Source organism: Euprymna scolopes, chromosome 22 (genome assembly GCF_053919585.1).
Source record: "Euprymna scolopes isolate OS-2025 chromosome 22, ASM5391958v1, whole genome shotgun sequence".
NCBI lineage: Eukaryota > Metazoa > Mollusca > Cephalopoda > Sepiida > Sepiolidae > Euprymna > Euprymna scolopes.
In genome coordinates this window covers 84,376,675-84,398,628 of record NC_136503.1, presented here as the reverse complement: position 1 = coordinate 84,398,628, position 21,954 = coordinate 84,376,675, and the positions used below count along the sequence as shown (strand labels likewise).

General features: G+C 31.4%; 2 protein-coding genes across 4 annotated transcripts in view; one reads left to right on the top strand and one right to left on the bottom strand.

The window, feature by feature from the left end:
- Positions 1 to 2,878, bottom strand: part of LOC145243530 (nucleoporin NUP42-like) — a 34,977-nt gene extending 32,099 nt beyond the window's left edge. The window contains exon 1 of one of the 2 annotated variants that reach the window (XM_080106501.1): positions 2,628 to 2,878. In XM_080106501.1, the coding sequence (XP_079962627.1) occupies positions 2,628 to 2,715 (88 nt within the window). In that variant the 5' untranslated portion in view covers positions 2,716 to 2,878. The remainder of the gene's footprint in view (positions 1 to 2,627) is intronic. The other variant, XM_080106500.1, reaches the window with a different exon arrangement.
- Positions 1,587 to 21,718, top strand: LOC145243532 (phosducin-like protein 3). Of its 2 annotated transcripts, none has more exons than XM_080106503.1 (6): positions 1,587 to 1,606; positions 9,508 to 9,640; positions 13,442 to 13,532; positions 13,785 to 13,928; positions 17,158 to 17,366; positions 21,389 to 21,718. In XM_080106503.1, the coding sequence occupies exons 2-6, from the start codon at positions 9,610 to 9,612 to the stop codon at positions 21,523 to 21,525; spliced, it is 612 nt and encodes a 203-aa protein (XP_079962629.1). In that variant the 5' UTR covers positions 1,587 to 1,606; positions 9,508 to 9,609; the 3' UTR covers positions 21,526 to 21,718. The 2 variants fall into 2 exon arrangements, with proteins under 2 accessions (XP_079962629.1, XP_079962628.1); XM_080106502.1 differs by lacking the exon at positions 1,587 to 1,606 and adding an exon at positions 2,842 to 2,979.
- The last annotated feature ends 236 nt before the right edge of the window (positions 21,719 to 21,954 follow it).

Here is a 21,954-nt window from a genome sequence, read left to right as displayed (position 1 = left end):
TTCATTTTTGAAGCAACTATCTTCCTTTCCTTAAGGAACTGATATGTGGATTCAAAATCCTTGGTCCATTCGGTTAGTTCTGTAAACATTTTGGAAAATAAAGTTGTCTTGTGTTGTAAATGAACAGGAACCAATTCCTTCCGGTGTTGTAATCGAAGTAAATGAACAGGAACCAATTCCTTCCGGGCATGCATAACCCTTCCTTACCGCAAGCCGGAATATTTGTTTCATCATTGTTGTAATGAAAAAAAAAAGTTTCATTCAACACAAAACTAAAAACACATAGTAATGATAAATGATTTATTTTATTCATTAAATGAAAAAAGTAAAAAATTTAAAAAAATTAGTTGTTTATATGCGCATGTAAAAATGTTTGTACAAGTTGGAAATTATTTTAATATTCATTTTAAGAAAATGCTATTAAAAATGAAAAAGTCGATAAAAGTGAGACAAACAGTAAAACGTAGTCATTTAAAAAAGAAAATGCTATTAAAAAAAAAAAAAAAAAGTCGATAAAAGTGAATGAATGGTGCGAAAATAACATTGATTAAACGTAAGTAAATTTATTATTCTATCACCATTTTGTGGTACTAGTACACTTATTGATCCGTGCTGAAATAACGTTATTATTTAAAAGGCCATTCTTAACATGGGGAGGGTGCAAATTCACCTAAAAAAGTAGAATCTCATTTTACGGAATTAGCTAAGAGTGTTAATTTACAATAACACCTATGGCACCATTGGCACTTCTGCATGTCAGTAACATGAAGCGAATGGGTGTAATTTAGTTTCAAGAACCGCAGAGTCGCCGACAGATGTCGTTTGTCAGCCAAAGAACCGGGGTCGATTGTTGTAATGAAAAATAAGTTTCATTCAACACACAAAACTAAAAACATATAGAAATGAAAAAAGTTGGGAAATTATTTTAATATTCATTTTAAGAAAATGCTATTAAAAAAGAAAAAGTCGATAAAAGTGACGCATAAACAGTAAAACGAACGTAGTCATTTAAAACAGAAAAGAAAAAGTCGATAAAAGTGACACAAACAGTAAAACAGTAAAAAAAAAAAGATATTATTAATAAATGTGTAGTAATGTCTTTTATTTCAATATAAGAATAATTTCAATATTTCATATATATAATATTTCAATATAAGAAAAGAAAAAGTCGATAAAATTGACACAAACAGTAAAAAAAAAAAAAGATATTAATAAATGTGTAGTAATATGTTTTATTTCAATATTCATAAACATTAACGTTGTCATTTAAAAAGAGTAAAAAAAAAGTTTTAAAAAGTCGATAAAAGTGATTAAAAGTGAGATATTATTAATAAATGTGTAGTAATGTCTTTTATTTCAATATTCATAAACAGTAAAACAATGTCGATAAAAAGTGTTGTTACTATGGCAACTAAAACATGTCCTTTGCGCCTGCGCGGGGAAAAGTCATTGTTTTTTGAGGGTGTTCGGCAGGGAACTCTTACCGCGACCAGTACCCCACTCTGGGTCAGAGTGAACCTGGGAGCAATGACAATTAAAGAGTGGCTCCACCTCCACACTCCCCAAAGCCCGCAAGCTGGGGCCTCACCATCGGATATAGTTTAAGGTCAGCTTTCTAAATAACGTTATTATTTTAGCACGGATCAATAAGTGCACACTGCACTTAGTGCACTACAGCAGCACTAGTACCTTTTTTCTCTGATGATCATCTTTAAAGGTCTCAGATGTTATTTTGAAAGAGGGGTTTCTCTGAGTGTCAGCTTATTTTAGTGCTTCTACAGAATGTGAACCGGACCAAACTGACTTTTGCTTAACTAAACCTTAAGAAAGAATTAAATAAATAATAACAGTTCGCATCAACTTTTATATCATTATTCTAAAATAAATACAATTAGGAAATTAGTAAAGAACGATTTATTTTACTCGTTTGTGACGTAATTGCATTGCAAAAAATCTCATCGAAATCATAAACATTTTAAGTTCCGTAATTATGGCGATTTTCAAGAATAGTTAACAGAAAAATAGAGTAAAAGAAACAAATAGTCGACAAATAAATGATATCAAAACAATAAAAAAAAAAAAAAATTCTACCTAATCGGATGTTTTTTGTTTTAAGTAGTTTAAAGCGATTGTATTTACTTGTTTTATCAGAATCTTGGAAACAAAATGAATTGAACATGGTGACAATTTTACTCGAGATGAAGCTTCGATAATTGCCCAATTATTTATTTAGGTGAATTTATTTTACGTAAATATATCGGAAGAAGTTGGTAAACCATAAATAAATTGTTTTTGAACTAATTTCCGAACTGTATTCTTTTTAAAATAATTTATGTTGCCAATAATCGCTTAAAAATGAAGAATCTTACTTTTGGTGAATTCGTGTAAGTGTAAATTGAACAAATTTTATTTCTTAACACGTAAAAACCACTAAGTTGTAGCGAATTTCATTGCACATATGGATTGAGAATATGAAAAATCGGTCGAAAAATATAGTCGTCATCTTTATGAACAAGTCGAGAATAAACTTAAGAGATCATAACTCAAATTCATAATTTCTAGTTAAGGACAGAGACATTAATATATAACAAAAACAAATGCAATATAAAAAAAAATATTCCTTTTACCATTTGCACCGCTCGGGCTCGGGTGTTCATACCAACACTTTGTACCAAAGTGGCAATTTCCTTGCATAAAATATTTACAGACTGTCATTTTGATTATCTTGCAGTACTCACAAAATAGATGCTATGTTAAACGTTAACTTGACGTCATCAATGATCGTTTCAAAAGTGTATGTATTTGTAATAAATAAAATTTGGCAATACGAGTGTTCGATTCGCGGCCATGTTTGAATTTGGTGACAACCGGAAATCGTGAGAATTATCTCCCCTTTTTCTTATTCGTTTCACACCCGGATTCCGTGATTAAAAAACCCTCAATCCGTGCTTGGAGTCGTTTGTTTAAAACAGAATGCAGGTAAATTCATGTTTCCTTCCCATTTTATCGACTATTTGAGTTTGAATAAAAAAAAAAAAAAAATCTTATTAGTTATGGAAAAATTTCTCGACATTCCTAAGTGTTTCATCGTTGGGAAGTTGTTTTTAAACAAACTTCCGTTCTACACGCTTCGTCTTAGATTTTTAAAACAGTTTTTCTCTGACGTACGTTACAAATCAATCGATTTGTTTATCTCTCGCTCATTATAGGAAGATGTGACACAATGTTGAGAAAGTGGGGTTGGAAGTGCGGCAGATATAGATATGACTAATAGGTGTTTGTGCATCTATGTTACCGCGTTATTTATATATACATAGATAGTATTTTTAAGTTAAATTCAATTCTTACGATATTTTTGTTTATTACGTTGTTAGGTGAAAGTACAGAATAGTTACAAAATACCTTTCCGTCCTTTTGTTAAGAATAAAAAAATATTATTTCAGCGCGGTAATATATATGCAAAAGTACCGACCAATATCTTACTATATATGTCCCTTAAACTACTATTAGACAAGTCAAGCTTACGAAAACCATGTGCACGCCACTACTGCACTGATGCATGCATGCTGTGCAGTGCACATGGTCTGCGCGCATCGCTGCACGCTGCATCAGTTTTTTCTGTTATGATCGACCACACGACTAAGTTGCATTTTTTAAGCGATTGGAGTTCCGTCTGCGCAAGGAAAGTTTTTAATTATTATTTATTTATCTATTTTTTTTAGATGGCGTGGGTCATTTTTATTTCTCGCTTTTTTATGGTGGATTCAAATTTCCCTTTTTTTTTTTTTCTTTTTGCTCGTTTATGAATTAATTTATTTAGGGGGCACGGACCGCCTCAACTCCCCCCCCCTAAAAAATGAACGAGATCGGGTTGATTTGTTTTCTAAAACGAGGCCGAATTAACTTGTAAGCAGCAATATTCAAAATGCAACCAGTGAATTTAAGGAACACCTCGGGAAATGTAGGCCTTAATATCATAAGAACTATCCGCCATCGACAATTTTAAATGTGATATTCGCTCGAAACAGACCCGAATTCTCCTAAAAATCAACTTTTTAATGGCAAGTTTTGATTTAGTCTTCCATGTCACAAATACTGACGTAAGGTTTAGTATCAATAAACCTTGATTTTAATCATCTTGAGGGGACAAAATTGGTGCATGCAATATGTCTGTTCGATAATTAATTTTATCCATCATGAGACAGATATTCTAGTAGACAGCGGGAAGCACACATTTTACAAGACAAAAAGAGTCACAACTTATCAAGGCCTGACGGCCACTCGGGGATAAAGGTTCATGCATTGAGTAGAACTTAAGAAACGGCTCAACAAGAACTTGTTTACATTAGACTTGAAGCCGACCATGTTCTACTCAGTTGGAAAGTAGACCAGCGAAATAGTTCCACGGGCGAGCAGTTCTAAGAAAGAAGCTTCGTTCATGGAATTTGCGTTTTGTTCAAGCTAGGATCAAAGTGCGGTATATTTTCTATTTGGTCAGAAGAGAAATCCTAGCCGACTAGAGTAATGTTTATTTGTCTCCCATCCCGATTGATCCCTTTTGGTGAAGCTAAGCTTGATACCCCCCCTCACACACACACACACACACACACACACACATTATTAAAAACTGGCCTTGTGTCTAACTTTGTCCTTGTGGGAGAGGCAAGTAACTAAGAACAACAAAAGTGCAGTTTTAAGAAAAAATTAAAATCAATTTAAACGATGCAGACCCAAAGCGTTACTTTTTTTTTTTTTTTTTTTGTTTCTTCAATGTTGGGACCAGTGACATGTAATCTGAGAAATACACCTTATTCTTTTCTTTCTACCAAGTTGTAAGCAGTAAGTCGAGTCATCCCCCATCATTCTATAGAGAATGGGAGTGGGATGCTGGCAAAGCTGTTAACCTTATTAGGCAACGTTGCTACACCGCGATTTTTGAACTTGCAAACTTGTTGCAGTTATTCTGTCAGTTCTATTATACACTAAGAGCGTGTGCTAAAATGGCTGTATTGTAGATCCTAAAATGAATGCCATAGTTTTATCTGATTTCCCAAGTGGTGACGGAACAAATTAATTAACGATTTTAATTTGTTGCCTGATTTTTGCGAATTTGGGGCATTTGGCAGTATAGACAACAAAATGAAAAAAATGATTTAAAAAAAAAAAACTTCAAATAAATGTTATCAAAGGCAAGATAAGTTACTTTTTTTTTTTTTTAACCTATCTGAATAAGTTTTGTATATTTTCATGTTTATTTTAAGGCGTTTATTTAGTTTGAATTTAAATCAAAACGTAGATTCCATGAACAAAGCTTCTTTCTTAGAACTTCACGCCTGTGGAATTCTGTTCCGTCTGCCTGCTTCCCACCTGACTAAAACTTGGATGTCTTCAAGTCCAACGTAAACAAATTCCTGATGAACCGCCCCCTTAAGTAGACACTTTATTAAATATCCACACTAACGTACTATACTTACAATAACCCTTATCTCTGAGTGGCTTCCGGGCCTTGATAAGTGGTGATGGTGACCACCTTGTAAAAAAAAAAAAAAAAAAAAAAAGCACAAACAGTGCCGAATCTTAATTTATAACAAAGGTCAAATTACCGATTGGCCCCAACTAACCTTTCAAAAATTGAATTTTAATGGTATTCCAGTCTGTTTTGAATGAATACAACATTTAAAATTGTTGCCGACAAGTATTTTTTATGATATTAAGATCTTTATTATCCAATCTAATCTAATGGTTTTCAATGGTCGCCATTTTGGTTTTCACTTACAATTCAAAACTAGGCAAAACAATGCGCATGCGCGTTTTGTTTTTTACTGCAGATAATAAAAACAAACCATTTTTTCATATTGGATCATCAATATAGAATTCTTTATCATTATAAAAAAAAAGACAATAAATACAAGTACCGCTGATTCGTGTGAAAGGTGTACACAAATATTCTAATACCATTGCTGAGTTTAATAAAAAATATAAAGAAGGATTAAGTTTAGCTAAACCTGACACTAACACTACTTCTTTTAGCTAACCCTAAACCTACTTCTTTTTCATTAAACTCAGCAATTGTATTAAAATATTTATGCGTACAACTTTCGCATGAATCAGTGTTACTGGTATTCATTGTTGGAATCTTTGATTTTATTCTTTGGTTGTTGTTCAAAAACACCTTGATTTTCAATTTTCTTTGTACATACGCATTGTTTGGCAAATGTCTTAAGTGAAAACCAAAACGGCGACCACTGAAAACCATTGTGAAAACCAAAATGGCGACCACTGCAAACCATTAGAGAAAACATTGGTTAATAAAGGTCTTAATATCATGAAAACTACTTATCGGCGACAATTTTAAATATGATATTCACTCAAAGCAAACCTGAATAACCCTAAAACTCAACTTTTGGTATACATTGGCAATTTGATCAGAACAAGAAAGAAATGTCCGACATTGGATGGTCTTCTGGGGAGTCTTGATAATCACTCCAAAATCGAAAATTAAATAAAATACTGCTAGAACATTATTTTCATGCGATTGGTGCCATTTATTGGATGGGTTTCTACCAGTATCTATATATCAATAGGATAGCACGTGTGTTATTTATTTTGTGTGTCAGGCTTACATCCGAGTGACTGTCATTTAATTGTTATGGACTTCCATTTCTTGTAATAAATAATTTTACCAAGAATTCTTCATAAGTTTTGGTTTCGGTTTTGATTATAGCTAATGACACTCAACTCATTTATTTTTTTTATAAATAATTTTACCAAGAATTTTTCGTAAGTTTTGGTTTCAGTTTCGATTATAGCTGAAGGAACTCAAGTTATATATATTTTTCATAAGTTTTGGTTTAAATTCAAGGTGATGCACCGTATTCATATTGATATTTTTTTTTTTTTTTTTTTTTAAATTGCAACTTTATAATATATGAAAATTGATAGAACATTAATTCTGTAATAATATATACAAAATCTGCAAGAATTAAAATATCATATTTAAGCGTACTTAAATACTTGCTATGCCAGGCGTCCCTGCTAGTTTTTGTTTAATTTTCGATTTTTAAGCGATTAGCAACACTATTTTGCCCCTTTATTAACCGTTACCATAAAACCATTAGCAATAGACAGAGATTACTAAGCTAATTAGGGAATGCATAAAATATTTTATGATAGTTAGACAATACAGAATTCCCAAAATGTGACAGTTATACATGTTCCCTCACACAATTCTGAGGCAACAATCTCCAAATGACCGTTTCATGTCAACCATTTTTTTTTTTCTAACTTAACACTCGACACTATTTATGTTTCAAAGTAAACAAACGCTTTCAAATAAATTAAAATGCAAAAACTTATCCAGGTAAATAAAAGAGTAACTTATCTTGCCTTTGGTAACATTTATTTGTTATATATTGGGGTTTTTTTACCATTTTTTTCGCTTTGTTGTCTATGTATTTGTATTTTTTGCTGCAAAATGTCATTGAGTTCTTTTTAATAAATGGTTTGATTTCAGTGTTTCCTTCAAAATAAAATATACCTTAGTTAAACCTTGCTCTAATTCCAAGTCCAGGTAATAATACTGATATTTTGAAATAAACATTGCTTGATTTATTGTAAAAATTAGAAAAAAAGAAGTTTGACAAATTAGGCAAATAGATAAAATTTGACAGCCATTTTTGGGGCTTACTGCTTCAATATAACTGAATGCTTTCCTTTGATTTGGAAGCACAAATGAACCATTACTTGGTAATTCCTAATGTACTGTTGCCTAGTATTTACATTGCAATATGTTTCAGCATTATTCATCAACTTATTTTTGCTGAAAATCATGCTTCGCTAAAAACTAAAATAAGTTTTAAACGTTGACTATTATGCACAAAACAGTGATAAAAAAAACAAACAGATCCTATGGTGCATATGTTGGCAGCAATAAAGGATGGCTTGGCTTGGTTTGTGGGGAGATTAGCAGCAGCAGTAGCCAAAAAACATGCAAATGACTGGCTGCGGCTGACCTGAGTTCAGAGAAACAAAGTGGATATCAAAGAAAATGGACATGAAAGCGAAGGCGAGAAATGGTTGGCTGCAGCCGATGTGTGAAAAGTGAGAGGAAAAGTGTATACCAGGCAAGATGGACGATGGCGATTAGTAGCAGCATTTAACTACGGTATATTTTATTTTGTAGGAAACACTAAAATCAAACCGTTTATTAAAAAGAAATCCAGGACATTTTGCAGTATAGACAACAAAACGAAAAAAAATGGTAAAAAAAAAACCAAATATATAACAAATAAATGTTACCAAACGCAAGATAAGTTACTCTTTTACCTACCTGGATAAGTTTTTGTATTTTAACTTATTTTGAAGTGTTTATTGACTTTTAAGAGGTGTTGAAACAATTATAACGGTAATAAAAAAAAAAACTTTTGTTAAAGAAGAAAAAAATTCCAACCCGGATTTTTATTTATTTCTTTCCTCTTGTTTCGCTGTAACAGCAATGTTACAATATTGCAAAAAATCTAGAGTCTGCAAAATTGGGACGGTAGCAAGTCCATGAACATGAAATCAATGGAATACTGTTGCCACATCTGGGCAGGAGCTGATAGAAAGGACTTGTCCTGCCTTGATAGAGTTCAAAATAGACTTCGTAGCCTCGTAGGAGATGTCCTTTTCTCTTTCCTGCAATCTCTATCTCACAAAAGAGATGTTGTGAGTTTGTCTCTGATGTATCGTTATTTTCATGGAAAGTGTTCGACTGAGCTTCAGTCTATGGTCCCCCCTCGCCTAACTTTCACAAGAAACACTCTTCTAGCTGAAAACACTATCAATAATTCCCCCCACACTTTATCTGTGCCTAAACCTAAACGTAGATTCCATAAACAAAGCTTCTTTCTTAGAACTGCACGCCTGTGGAATTGTCTTCCGTTTTCCTGCTTTCCGGCTGACTAAAATATGGTTAAGTTCTTGATGAGCCATTCCATATAAGTCATCAAATTTACCGAATTTTCATTACTAATGATTACTATATTGTCCAATTTCTACTGTACACCCTTTAACCCTTATCCTTGAGTGGCCTCTTGGCCATGATAATGTGGTGATGCCAGTGTAAAAAAAAAAAAAAAAACATTTTGTTAGAATTGTTTCCATATTTATGATTGGTGATTTGTTTATCTGGAACAAAAGAAAATTATTATTTCTTATGCAAATAATTACAAATTTAAATGTTTTCATTAATGATTGAAAAAGATGGTAATTGGTTGGGAGAGCGAGGTTCAATTCTTGGTTGAGTCATATCAAAGACTCAAAAAATAGAACATGAATCCACTTTGCTAAAAAGTTTGAAATAGCATTTTTGCTTTTTGTTTTTTTGTCAATTATGCTTCAGTTTTAAATAGAAACTTATTTTGTTTGCCACATTTCAGCTTGAAATAACATTTTCTTTGGTCTGTCATGCTTTACTTTGAATATACACATCTTACTAATATCTGTTCTTGCTTATTTTACTTCCAGAATCCAAATGAAGACACTGAGTGGAATGATGCCCTTCGTGCAAGAGGCATCATTCCTCCGAAAGAAGAGAAAGAAATTTCTGAAGATGATATCATTAAAATTATGGAGAAAACCATTCAAGAAAAAACAACAGGTATGAAATCCTAACTCTAATCGAAAAAAAAATCTGGACTTGATTCTCAGTGACACTTTCCGCTTTAACCAGGTTCCATCCACTTCTCGAGAACTCAACGGCTCGACTCTCTCAATCTTAAACATCTTAACTCCCGGCCTTATATTATCTCATTTATACAAATTAATGCGCAATCGAACCTGCTGATTCGTCGCCTTCTCGTGTCCCATCGCTTGGGTTTCAAATTCGCACATGCAGCCCACCTCCGTGACTGCAGTCACACTCAATTTTCACTATACTAACCTTAATCTTAACCCCTTTTTGCTTTTGTGGCTATAGATTGAGGCTTACTACAATACTTAAACATCACGGTTTTTTTTTTCAAAAATATAATTTCAGTAATTATTTCATGATGTTTTGACCCCCAATTGAATCTCAGCATATTTTATTAGTAGGAGCTGCATGTCAGCTGAGGCTGTAGAATACATCAACTGCATCTCTGTAGAGGGGTAAGAACCTCCCAATGATGCCACCCGTGAGGTGTCAAGATGGAATCCTGGTAGTTGAGCAGCCATTGATCCAGCAACAGAGTGGTTAGTGACTTGCAACACACCACTTTGGCCCTTATTCTGACAGGCGATCAGATGGGGCCCGATCCGATCAATCGACTGCTCCCGACATGCCCTAGCTCATATATAGTTAATATTTCTCTCAACCGTATTATCCAATCTGCTTTTGTGGAACACTTCTCAACCCTTTATATTATATAAGCTAGAAGGCGGGGTCTAAGGGTCAGTTGTGTTAAGAGAAAGAAATGATGACTTCTGTTAGATTATTGAGTAAAACAAAACCCAGAATTTGGCAAAGGAACAGATTTTTTCTTGGCACAAGGATATTGGTATTGTATCCCTGTCTCAGCCAAGGCGAATTGGTTACCCCTTAGTTCATTTCTAATCGTAGTGAATGGTGGAGCATAGGACCAATAAAAAATCAAAACGCAATCATGGCTTTCTCTTTTAAAAATCCCAAAGGTATTTATCTAATTCAGATTTTGAAATCAACTTAGACTTCCTAACATTTATTATTATTGAATCACTGGATGAAATTAAACTGGTTAAATTATCCGGTTTTCTGATTAAAAAAGTTATATCAAGTAGGTCAAATTCAAAAACTGTTAAAAAAAACTTTGAAATGGCAATCTGCTAGTGGAAGTTCAAATGATGAAACATGTAGAAAATCTTCTCAAAATGAATACGTTCCACGTAAACACAAAGCGTATCCACACGCTAGATTAAATACCTCAGAGGCATTGTATAAAGCAGAGAGCTTTCATTAACAACACCAGAAGAAATATATTCAAAACCAACCAAGCCTATTACGAAAACAAAATGAAATGTCGATAACAATGTAGAAATACCCAAAGAAAGTTCTCGGACAACTGAATCTACAAGTGAAAAGCACCAAAAATCACCAATCCAACCTCCGGAGTCTTACAAAGACATAACTGAAAAAAAAAAATACAAGTAAAAAGCAGAATTCAAATAAAAGACAACCTGCTTTGATAACAACATAAAAGCCGAGGAACTCAAAGAAATGGAAATTGAAAATAAAACCCCACAAATAAGCAAAACAATAGAAAAAACATTTTATAAAATATAACTGGTTTGAACATTACTTCACACATATGTGTATGTGTTCCCTACATTCCAAAATTTAACCCAATGGGATGTGTGCATGCAAGTCGGGTATGTGCAATATATATATATATATATATATATATATATATATATATATATATATATATATATATATATAATTATTACGATAATTATTTTAATACCTACATACACTAGTGTTTCATCCTTTCGGGAATCATCAGTGCAGAGATTTATGATTACAGCTGGTCGGGAAATTCGAACCCAGACATGAAGCACAAGTCCGTTAGCAAGGAACAAACCACACGGCCAATGTTAACCGCGAGAAATACAATTGAAATTAACATTTCTATTAAAGCGTAAATGTCAAAGCCAGGCGAGAGTGATATTATGATTATAGGATCATGATATGTGCATGTAAGCTTATGTGACCAACTTATTTCAACTGAGAGTGTTCAACAATAATAACCGAGTTTTTAAAGGAGCTGACATAATTATTGCTATAATTATTTTAATACCTACAGACATTAGTGTTTCATCCTCTCAGGAAACATCAGGGAGTTACGATTAAAGCCAGTCAGGAGATTTGAACCCGGCCACGAAGCCATCTCTGATTCCATTAGCAAGGAACAAACCATATGGCTAACATTAATCATGAGAAATACAGTTAAAATTAACATTCATATTAAAGCATACATATGCACACTATATGTACGCTGGATTTAATTTTTATATAACCCATAGTGGTTGATATGAACCTAAACAGCCAAATGAAAATATAAAATGTGCGTCTATTGAAAATTTATAATTTTTAAACATAAATCTGTTAAATGTATTGATTTGTTAAATGTATTGATTTGTTAAATGTATTGATTTGTTAAATGTATTGATTTGTTAAATGTATTGATTTGTTAAATGTATTGATCTGTTAAATGTATTGATCTGTTAAATGTATTGATTTGTTAAATGTATTGATTTGTTAAATGCATTGATTTGTTAAATGCATTGATTTGTTAAATGCATTGATTTGTTAAATGCATTGATTTGTTAAATGCATTGATTTGTTAAATGCATTGATTTGTTAAATGTATTGATTTGTTAAATGTATTGATTTGTTAAATGTATTGATTTGTTAAATGTATTGATTTGTTAAATGCATTGATTTGTTAAATGCATTGATTTGTTAAATGTATTGATTTGTTAAATGTATTGATTTGTTAAATGTATTGATTTGTTAAATGTATTGATTTGTTAAATGTATTGATTTGTTAAATGTATTGATTTGTTAAATATATTGATTTGTTAAATGTATTGATTTGTTAAATGTATAAACTTGCTGAAGTTGCTCTTCACATTTTTGTTCAACTTTTATAAAATTCAAGTCGGCATCAAATGACCCCAAATGGGTTGATAAAACAAACGACCAACCAACCATTATAAGGAGAATAATTATCTCAGGATGAGTAAAGAGAATTCCCCAAAGAGAACAGCTTTACACCATTTTATGTTCCCTTACAAATATCAAAATTAACACAATGTTGCTAAACCTTATGTCTAGAATCCTTATTGCAATTTTGATCAAAATCCATCACATGATTTTGATTCTAGAAAATGTTTCAAATGCTTAAGCTTATTTAAGAAAATTTAAAGATTTCGGATTTGCATCGAATTTCATCTATAGTCATTCGACACCAATTAAACAAGATTCCGTGAACTTCAATTTCTTAAGCTTAAATGTTAAATTTTAGACATTTTCTAGAATCAAAATGATGTAATTGATTTTAACCAAAATTAGAATAAGGATTCTAGACATAAGTTTTAGTATCATTAAATATTGTAAAAAGTTTTCTCTAGATCCACAAAGGCAAAATACAGGTTCTTTTTCTTACCAGGATACTTGCATTTGTTTCAGATAAATAGAGCACCCGATTGGTCGTTTGCCCAGACATAAGAACTAAACTGCATTTCATTTGTACTTATCCGATCTCTTATTTACTGTTCAATTATTTTCTTAATCAGTTTAAGGACATGATCTATCAGTTTTAAGCCTGTGTAATAGTTATAATGCTTCTTCTTTACCCTTGTAGCAATTCATAATTATATTAATTTCCCTGACTCTTGGGATCAACCTCTTCTTCTTTCATGATCCGATTCATCATATTTGTAGATAAATCGATGGATGATATGAATCTTGAGGAGTTGAATGAAAAAGAAGATGAAATTGATGAAGAAGATGAACGAATGTTTGAAGAATACAGGTAAGCGAATTTAACCTTTATTTCATCAACTATTAAATGCATGTCATCAAATGTGCGTTTGTGTGATCACCCGTTCAACCATTAAGCGCATCAGAATCAACTCATATAGAATTTAAGAAAAAATGTAATAAATCCTGCCACGCTTTTAAAAGGTTTTCTTGCCGTTCATATTATCAGCTTTTTTTTCTCTTTTTTAACTTATTTTTTTCTTTTTCATTTAATGTCTTGTTTTGTTTGTTTTTGTGAATTCAGGCGTAAACGTATAGCTGAAATGATGGCAGCCCAGAACAATGCAAAATACAATGATGTCTTAGAGATTTCTCGTGAGGATTATGTCCGTGAAGTTAATAAAGCAGGAGAAGGTGTCTGGGTTGTTGTACACATCTACAAACAAGGGTAAGTCCAAAATTTTTTACATTTTAATAGCAAAACAATTGTTTAAATATAAACCAGAACAATGGTTTAAATATAAACCAGAACAATTTTTTTTTTAATACAAACCAGAACAATTTTTTTATAATACAAACCAGAACAATTTTTTTTTAATATAAACCAGAACAATTGTTTTTAATATAAACCAGAACAATTTTTTTTAATATAAACCAGAACAATTTTTTTATAATATAAACCAGAACAATTTTTTTATAATATAAACCAGAACAATTTTTTTATAATATAAACCAGAACAATCTTTTTATAATATAAACCAGAACAATCTTTTTATAATATAAACCAGAACAATATTTTTATAATATAAACCAGAACAATTTTTTTTAAATATAAATCAGTACAGTTTTTTTTTTATATAAATCAGGACAGTTTTTTTATATATAAATCAGTACAGTTTTTTTTTATATATATATATATATAAATCAGTACAGTTTTTTTTTTATATAAATCAGTACAGTTTTTTTATATATATATAAATCAGTACAGTTTTTTTTTTATATAAACCAGAATAATTTTTTTTATATAAACCAGAACAGTTTGCATGTCTAATCTTCACAAGAGTTTTTTTTTTTGTTACTTGTTTTCCTTGTACAAGTTCTTGAGATTCAACCACTTTATCATGTTTGTACTTGACATAATATATTGCTACGTTGTTATTAATTATTAAAATGGTGACAAAGTACATGGTATTCCTCATGCAACATCAGGTCTTGCTGCTAGTTGATAATAAAACGAATAAGTTTGTAATTTTTGCAGTAGTATTCGTTATAATTAAAAAATGAAATTATTATTTTTCGTTGTCTTTTCTCAAACTTAAGGTTAGGCATTTTGTGAATGACTTACAGCCTTTCCTATCTGTTGCCTTTTTGCTTATGTCAGGACAAGGTCATCATCAACTGATCCCTCCATGTCCCCTAGTAAAGAAGGGATTGGACCTAGTAATTCACTCCCATTCATCTGTTTGTTTGCACTTTTCTCAATGATCACGCCTTGGATTTTTTTGGATATTTTGCACAAACATTAGTCATGGTGAAAGTAAATATTTGCTAGAACAGATTTTCCGGGATAACTCTCGCTGCCTCCTTCCTTTAAGGGCATTGTAGGAGTAAAATTACCCTAAAATCGTTCATCTGTTTGTTCGCACTTTTCTCATTAATCACTCCTTGAATTATTTTGGAATTTTGAACAAACATTAGTGAAACATAGGTGAAAGCAAATTTTATCATTAAGAACCTTTCAAATCTAATTTTTCACATCAATCACAGACACAACTTGGTTCACTGGCGTCAACACTTCCACCATACAGCTTCATCATGATCAACATGTCCAATGGCAAAGCCATCATTTTCTTTCATTGACAAATTTACAGCATTCGGTCCAAAGATTCTACCTGCGCATGGCAAGTTTTTCTTTCTTTTGTCGATTCATAACTTAAATGCTTCTTGCAGCCTTCAGCATATCATGGCAATGCGCACCAAGAAACTTTGCATAACATGCATCACACAAGGTATATTTGACTTTCACAGCATTCACCTTCCTTGACATAGCAGTCCTTTTCTATATCTTGGTCACTCTCGAAATTCTCTTTCCAGGCTTATTCACTCATGGAGGTAGACGTCGCATGCTCAGCTTGTTTATAATGAAAATAGTTTTTAAACGATTAATGGAAATCCGTAGGCATTATAACAAAAATCTTATAAGTTTTGAATTATTGGTGAGTTATTTCACTTGTATTTTGAGGGTTTTTTTTATTCAAAGTAGTGGGCAAGACCATACCCTTCTGATACTTATAAAATTAGATTTTCTTATTTAAAAATAAAACTACTTGATCAATTAATATGATTTTTGGAATATGATATTTTTGTTTCATCACAGGTGCATACATCATACAGGTTTTTCTTTATTTTTGTTTTTAAATATGGGGAAGTTCAGGACAAGAACCATTATTTGTAAAAACTAACAGCAATAAAATACTAATTCATGTAATATTATTAGTTATAACCATAAAACTTAGCATCAATTTACATGAAGTGAAATATGTGGATAACTACGTAGCTAAAGATTCGTTTTTGACAACCATTTGCGTGACAACAGCATATTCTTTTCATTGTTTTCACTCTTGAGTATATATCTGTTAATATCTTATGTTTTATATAGACTAATATGGTTCTCGGTTGTCTTACTGTGTCGGATATATTCTTGAGTCAAAAGAACGAAAAGAATATTCTGTTGTCACAGCCCTATTTATAACTAATGAAACTGTGATGAGACCACGTGTTACCTCATTTGATAGCAAACGCCAATTCCAACGCTGTTTCCCTGGTTTTATTCTCTTTTGTCTTCTCTTCTGGCTGTGTCATCATCTCTCACATTGGTAGCTGCTGAAGGGTGTTCAGTGGCTCATAAGTATAGAAAATAAAATAAAACACATTCTGTTAATATTAGTTGAGCTCTGTTGGCCTAAACATGCGTGGTTCGGCACATGTTTCCAAACCATTTCTGCAGACAAAGAAGTTTCACTGCTATTTTTTTCCTAACCTATTTTTCAACATATTTAAATTGCATTGTCCATTATTTTTTAGCTGATCTTATTTTAATTCAATTTTCATAAAAAGAATTGAACAATCAAAATTCCTTTTACAACAACATATCTAAACTATTTTATGTAAAACTGAACAATGCTAAATTTCATTTCTGAACCTTGCTTACAAAGTTCAAATCTTGGTCTATCCTAATCGCATTTTCACTTATCTAATTTTTTTCTTACAAGAAAAGGGGAATCTTTCTTGTAACACCTGCAATTACAGCAAAGTCCCACACAAAGTGCTGTCCTCTTTGTTAGTGTTGTGGAGATGCCTACTAATTAACATAGGCGTGTGAGTGAGATATATAAAGGTATCAATCACCAATACTGGGGGAGTCCGGCAACGACCGTCAAATAGGCAAGATGCTTATGCTGCCTCCAGTAAGACATGCAACATGCTACCTGCCGGAATATCTCCAACTGAAGTATATCTGAAGACATGTAAATATGTATATAACTTTTCTTCCTAATATATTATTGTATACCTTTACTTTCGTGTTCTTGTTAATTATTTGTGCAGACACAACAGTTAGTTATGTAGATAATTGTTAAAAGTCAAAACTGTTGAACGTTTGTTTTTTTTTCTTTTAGAATTCCTCTGTGCTGTTTGATTAATCAACACCTTGTGACTTTGTCACACAAATTCCGACAGACAAAGTTTATCAAAAGTATCTCCACTGTTTGCATCCCAAATTACCCTGACAAAAACTTGCCCACCATATTTGTCTATTTCGAAGGAGAATTGAAAAAACAATTTGTTGGCCCTTTTGCTTTTGGAGGAATGAATTGTACAATTGAAGGTAAGTACTACATATTGGAGGAAATAAAAAAAAAAAAAAAAAATCAAAAGTAAGGTGTTTTTGCAGTATAGTAGGATTTGAAGCAAATCCATTTCCGTATCGTGTCAAAATTATAAATTCCGAAAATTATGAAAAATGATCCAATGAAAGATGTACTAGATTTATTTATTTATTGCGGACTATTATCCTCATTTTTCTTAATTGTTGTTTTCACAACATCTCGGCCAACTATTCCTCTGGCCTTTGTCAGGTTGTAACTGCGACGGGATAGGAACTCCGAATCTCCTAACTGCATTCTCAGCAATTACTGCCATCCATAGTTATTGTCGTCTCACCACGTTTTGGCCAAGAAAGCCTCTGGCCGACTTTGGGTAGGATTGAAACTGCTATCTTCAGACAATTCTCACCTGGAACCTTAGAGATTCAACATCTCTATCCACTGCCCAAAGCCGGCCAGAGGCTTACTTGGCCAAAAAACGAAGTGAGACAACAACTATGGATGGCAGTAATTGCTGAGAATGCTGTTAGGAGATTTGGAGTTTTTATCTCGTCGCGGTTACCACCTGACAAAGGCCAGAAGAATAGTTGGCCGAAACGTCATGAAACAATAACTAAAACGCTGAGGATAATAGTTTGCAATAAATAAAATTAATAAATAATACTCATTTCAATAATGAATTCCAATTAAATAATATGTGCTAGATTTAGTTTTTACAAAAAATCATACATACTATCAGTCGCACATTTTGAATTGTGAAATATTGAATTTTAATGGAAAGCAAATTCCAAATTAAAACATGGTAAAATTATAATTTGATAACTTTCATTTTTATTTGTAACCATTTTTATACTGTATCATTTTTCATAATTTTTGGAATTATTACTAATTTCAACATAACATGGAATTATGTAATAGTGTTTTTACCTGAAATAAATTTGTTTCAAATACCACTATTCTGCAGAAGCACTAAAAATAGCATTGTCTGGCATTCTTTAAGGTTTATTATTCTTAAACTTTAAAAGATATAGTGCTATACCTTTTTTATTATCTCTTATTTATTAGCAATACTTGTCCTTCCAAATGATCTTCAACTTAGCTAGTGTTGCAGCTATCATTGCAATTCTGGCTAATACTTCAGGTTTTGACCCTTCATCTGAAACTATTGCTCCAAGGTATTTGAAATTCTTCACTGTTTCAAGCTTTTCTCCGTTGGCAGTGACGTCAGTTTGAATTCCATTGTCATTGTCATCATGAAAAAATTGAAATTGCTTAAAATATCTTAATGATGGCATACGTAGAAAAGCTTAATGATTTAAGAAAAAATCTACTAAAAAATGTTTAATCTGACTAAAAATAAGGAAGTTATGACTATTTTTTGTGTCTTGCATGTTTGGATGTTTTTCCCTCTTTAAGACTATATGTGCTTTGTCACATTTTTTACACTACTTTTTTAGTAAAAATGCTATATCTTTGTTTAAACACAAGATTAAGCAATGAAATTTGCCATATAAGTGCAGTTTTGTGCAAGAAATTCGAATATGTCAGTGAAAATCCCCAGAAATTAATGGTTTCTAAGTAATCTGCAGTAAATGCACATAAATATGTTGCAATACTATAAAAATTCCATGGATACATTCAAAAAAGAATTTAGAGAACTCAAAGTTGAATTGTAATGCATTTTATGTACAATAAACTGAAGCCTAATACTAGAACTGTTTCACCATATTTTTTTGTTTCCATTAGCATTATAGAGATTAAATTTAGATTGATCACTGAATATCATGGTTTTAATTTTATCTTCTGACATTTTTATCCATCTCCTATTTGCTTCAAACCGATTATTAATAAGTTGTGGTTTTAATAATGGTTTTTAGAAAGGGTGCCAAGTATAAATCAATATCATTTAAATAGTTTAATGTGAACACAACATTCTGTTCTAGTTTTTTGCTAATTTTCTACATGATGCAATAATTATCAACAGAAATTTCCTCATTTCGAAATTTTACATTATCACTTTCAGCTTTTTTAGTTTTCCTAAGTGACTGGTGATGCCATGTTTTCTTATAATTTTTGAATAGTAGAGAATGGAACTTCCGGCCTTTTTTATTTCTATAATTTAATGGTTAACTTGTTTTCCCATGATGTATAGTTAATTATTTGAACATACCTTGTATTTATTGGATTTTGGATTAAAAAATTCAATTGGCTACTTTTGTTTTACGGATGAAAATGTGTGTCAAATAGAAGTTTTTTTAATATAATATATCGCTAGTGTAAAAAATTTGCATAAATTTGTTTATAAGTAAAAATATAGGTTACCACTTCTTTTTTTTTTAACACACTGTGTGTTTGTGTGTATGTGTATATATATATATATATATATATATATATATATATATATATATATAAACGGCTTTCATCCTAAGTTGATATCTACACCACACAGATTGAATACTCACACACAACAATAAAAGTAGTAATGTCCACCGACTAAAAATTCTTTTGATATTTCAAAATTTCAAGGTAGTTCTACTAAAATAGTAGAAAAACTATATATATATGTATATATATGTAAGAAGTTCACTGATGATGGATAAAAAAAATTATACATTTATTGAATCTTCAAATGTTTAAAGACAGCAAATACAATAGAAGTTATCCTTTAATCAGTGGAGTTTTGAAAGTTTATAACTTGCTCAGCAGAAGAAATAGTAAAGTAATGTTTTCCTCTGATTAGAAAAGTAGGAATTTTTGAAACACTTCTGAAATAATATAAAACTTGGAAAGATTAGGAAAAACGTGGAATCCATAATGAACAGATACAATTCAACAATAAACCCAATCTGCAATTTTGAAAACTTAGTAGCTGCAATCATGGAACCATTAGGTTCCATGATTGCAGTAATATATTATATATAACATAATGCGGTAATGGAGAAAAAAGTTATGAATATCTGTAATCCAAAAGTAGATCCAATCCGCATACTTTTCACTCATATATATATATATATATGTATATATATATATATATATATATATGAAAATTTTCCGGGGGGTACAGAATTTTATAACGCCTAAATATAGACCAAAAAGCATAATTAATTTTTTTTTTTTTCCTATTCCCTGCCATTTTCATGACTTTTTTTGTTTGTTTAAAATCGTATTTTCCTCGATTTAGCTTTGATAAGTGAGGAACGAAACCTGGTTAGCTAACCTTTATTTTCATTTTTTATTTTTTAAATTCATTATGCTTTTTGGTCTGTATTTAGCCGTTATATATATATATATATATACTCTCTCTCTCTCTCTCTCTCTCTCTCTCTCTCTCTATATATATATATATATATATATATATATATATATATATATATAATTTCTTGTCCTGGAATCTGGTAAGACCAAGCAACCACAAGAAAAAGTTATACTATAACATATTAAAATAGTTAATTCAGGCTAGAAAAATTATGTTCTCAACTTATTTATCAACTCAGTGTTTGAGAGGTAAAGGAGAGCATTAATGGAATATTCTAATATCTATGAATCACATATAAAGATCAAGTGAAGTAAAATTAAACAAAAGTGAAATATGCACACACATATACACATACACATGTACATTGTGTGTGTGTATACAGTCTCACACGCAACATTCTCTCATTATGATCCATTTAATATCCATTTTGTATGCATAGGATTTACACCTAAACTAATTAACCAATCATTATGGATTTTAGAATACATCTGCTAAGCATAATAAGTTTAGGAGTAAATCTTGTATATATAAATATATGCATATAGACTAGAACCATATAAAGTTTAAATTCAGTGGGTTTCAGAGTGGGGATATTATTCTTGACTTTGGTGACCCCTTAATTGTGTCTGACTCCACACCTTTGTTAAATACAGGATCATTCTCAGAGTTAAAATACAAAAGCCACCATGAAGAAATAACAAAAAATATGATCGATAAAAAATTAAAAAAAAACTTCTTTCACTGTTTTTATTCTTCTTTTCTCTGCAGATCTTGAATGGATGTTGTCGGAGGCTGGTGCAGTGAAAACTACCCTGGAATCTCAACCTGAAAAACAACGAATCCATGATGTGTTTGGTACCGCAATCCAGGATAGCAAAATAGATGACGATGAAGATGATTGGTAAATTGCATGATGTCCACAATTGCCAACAAATCAACTTTTGCCTTACTCAAAGGTCAATGTCGATCGTTTTCATTTTGACCCAAACATTCATGGATGGACATTTTTGCAATTTTATGCAACCCGACAAATATTTACTGTTTTTTTTGTTTTTTTTTTATTTAAATGATGTATTAAAATATACAAAAGAATTTTAATTTAACTGGGTCTGTTATTTTTCATGATTTGTTTTTCTTTATGCACCAGCATACGAGAATAAGATATATATATGTATTGTGAAATGAAATGCTGTGGATACAGGATGTATGACAAAAGGAAATACAATTAAACACAAGAAGGATGCTTTTGGCACATGTGTAACTATTTGAATAATTTTGTGGTGTATGTGACAGTCGTTAAATGTGGAAAGAACAAATGGAGACATGGATGAAAT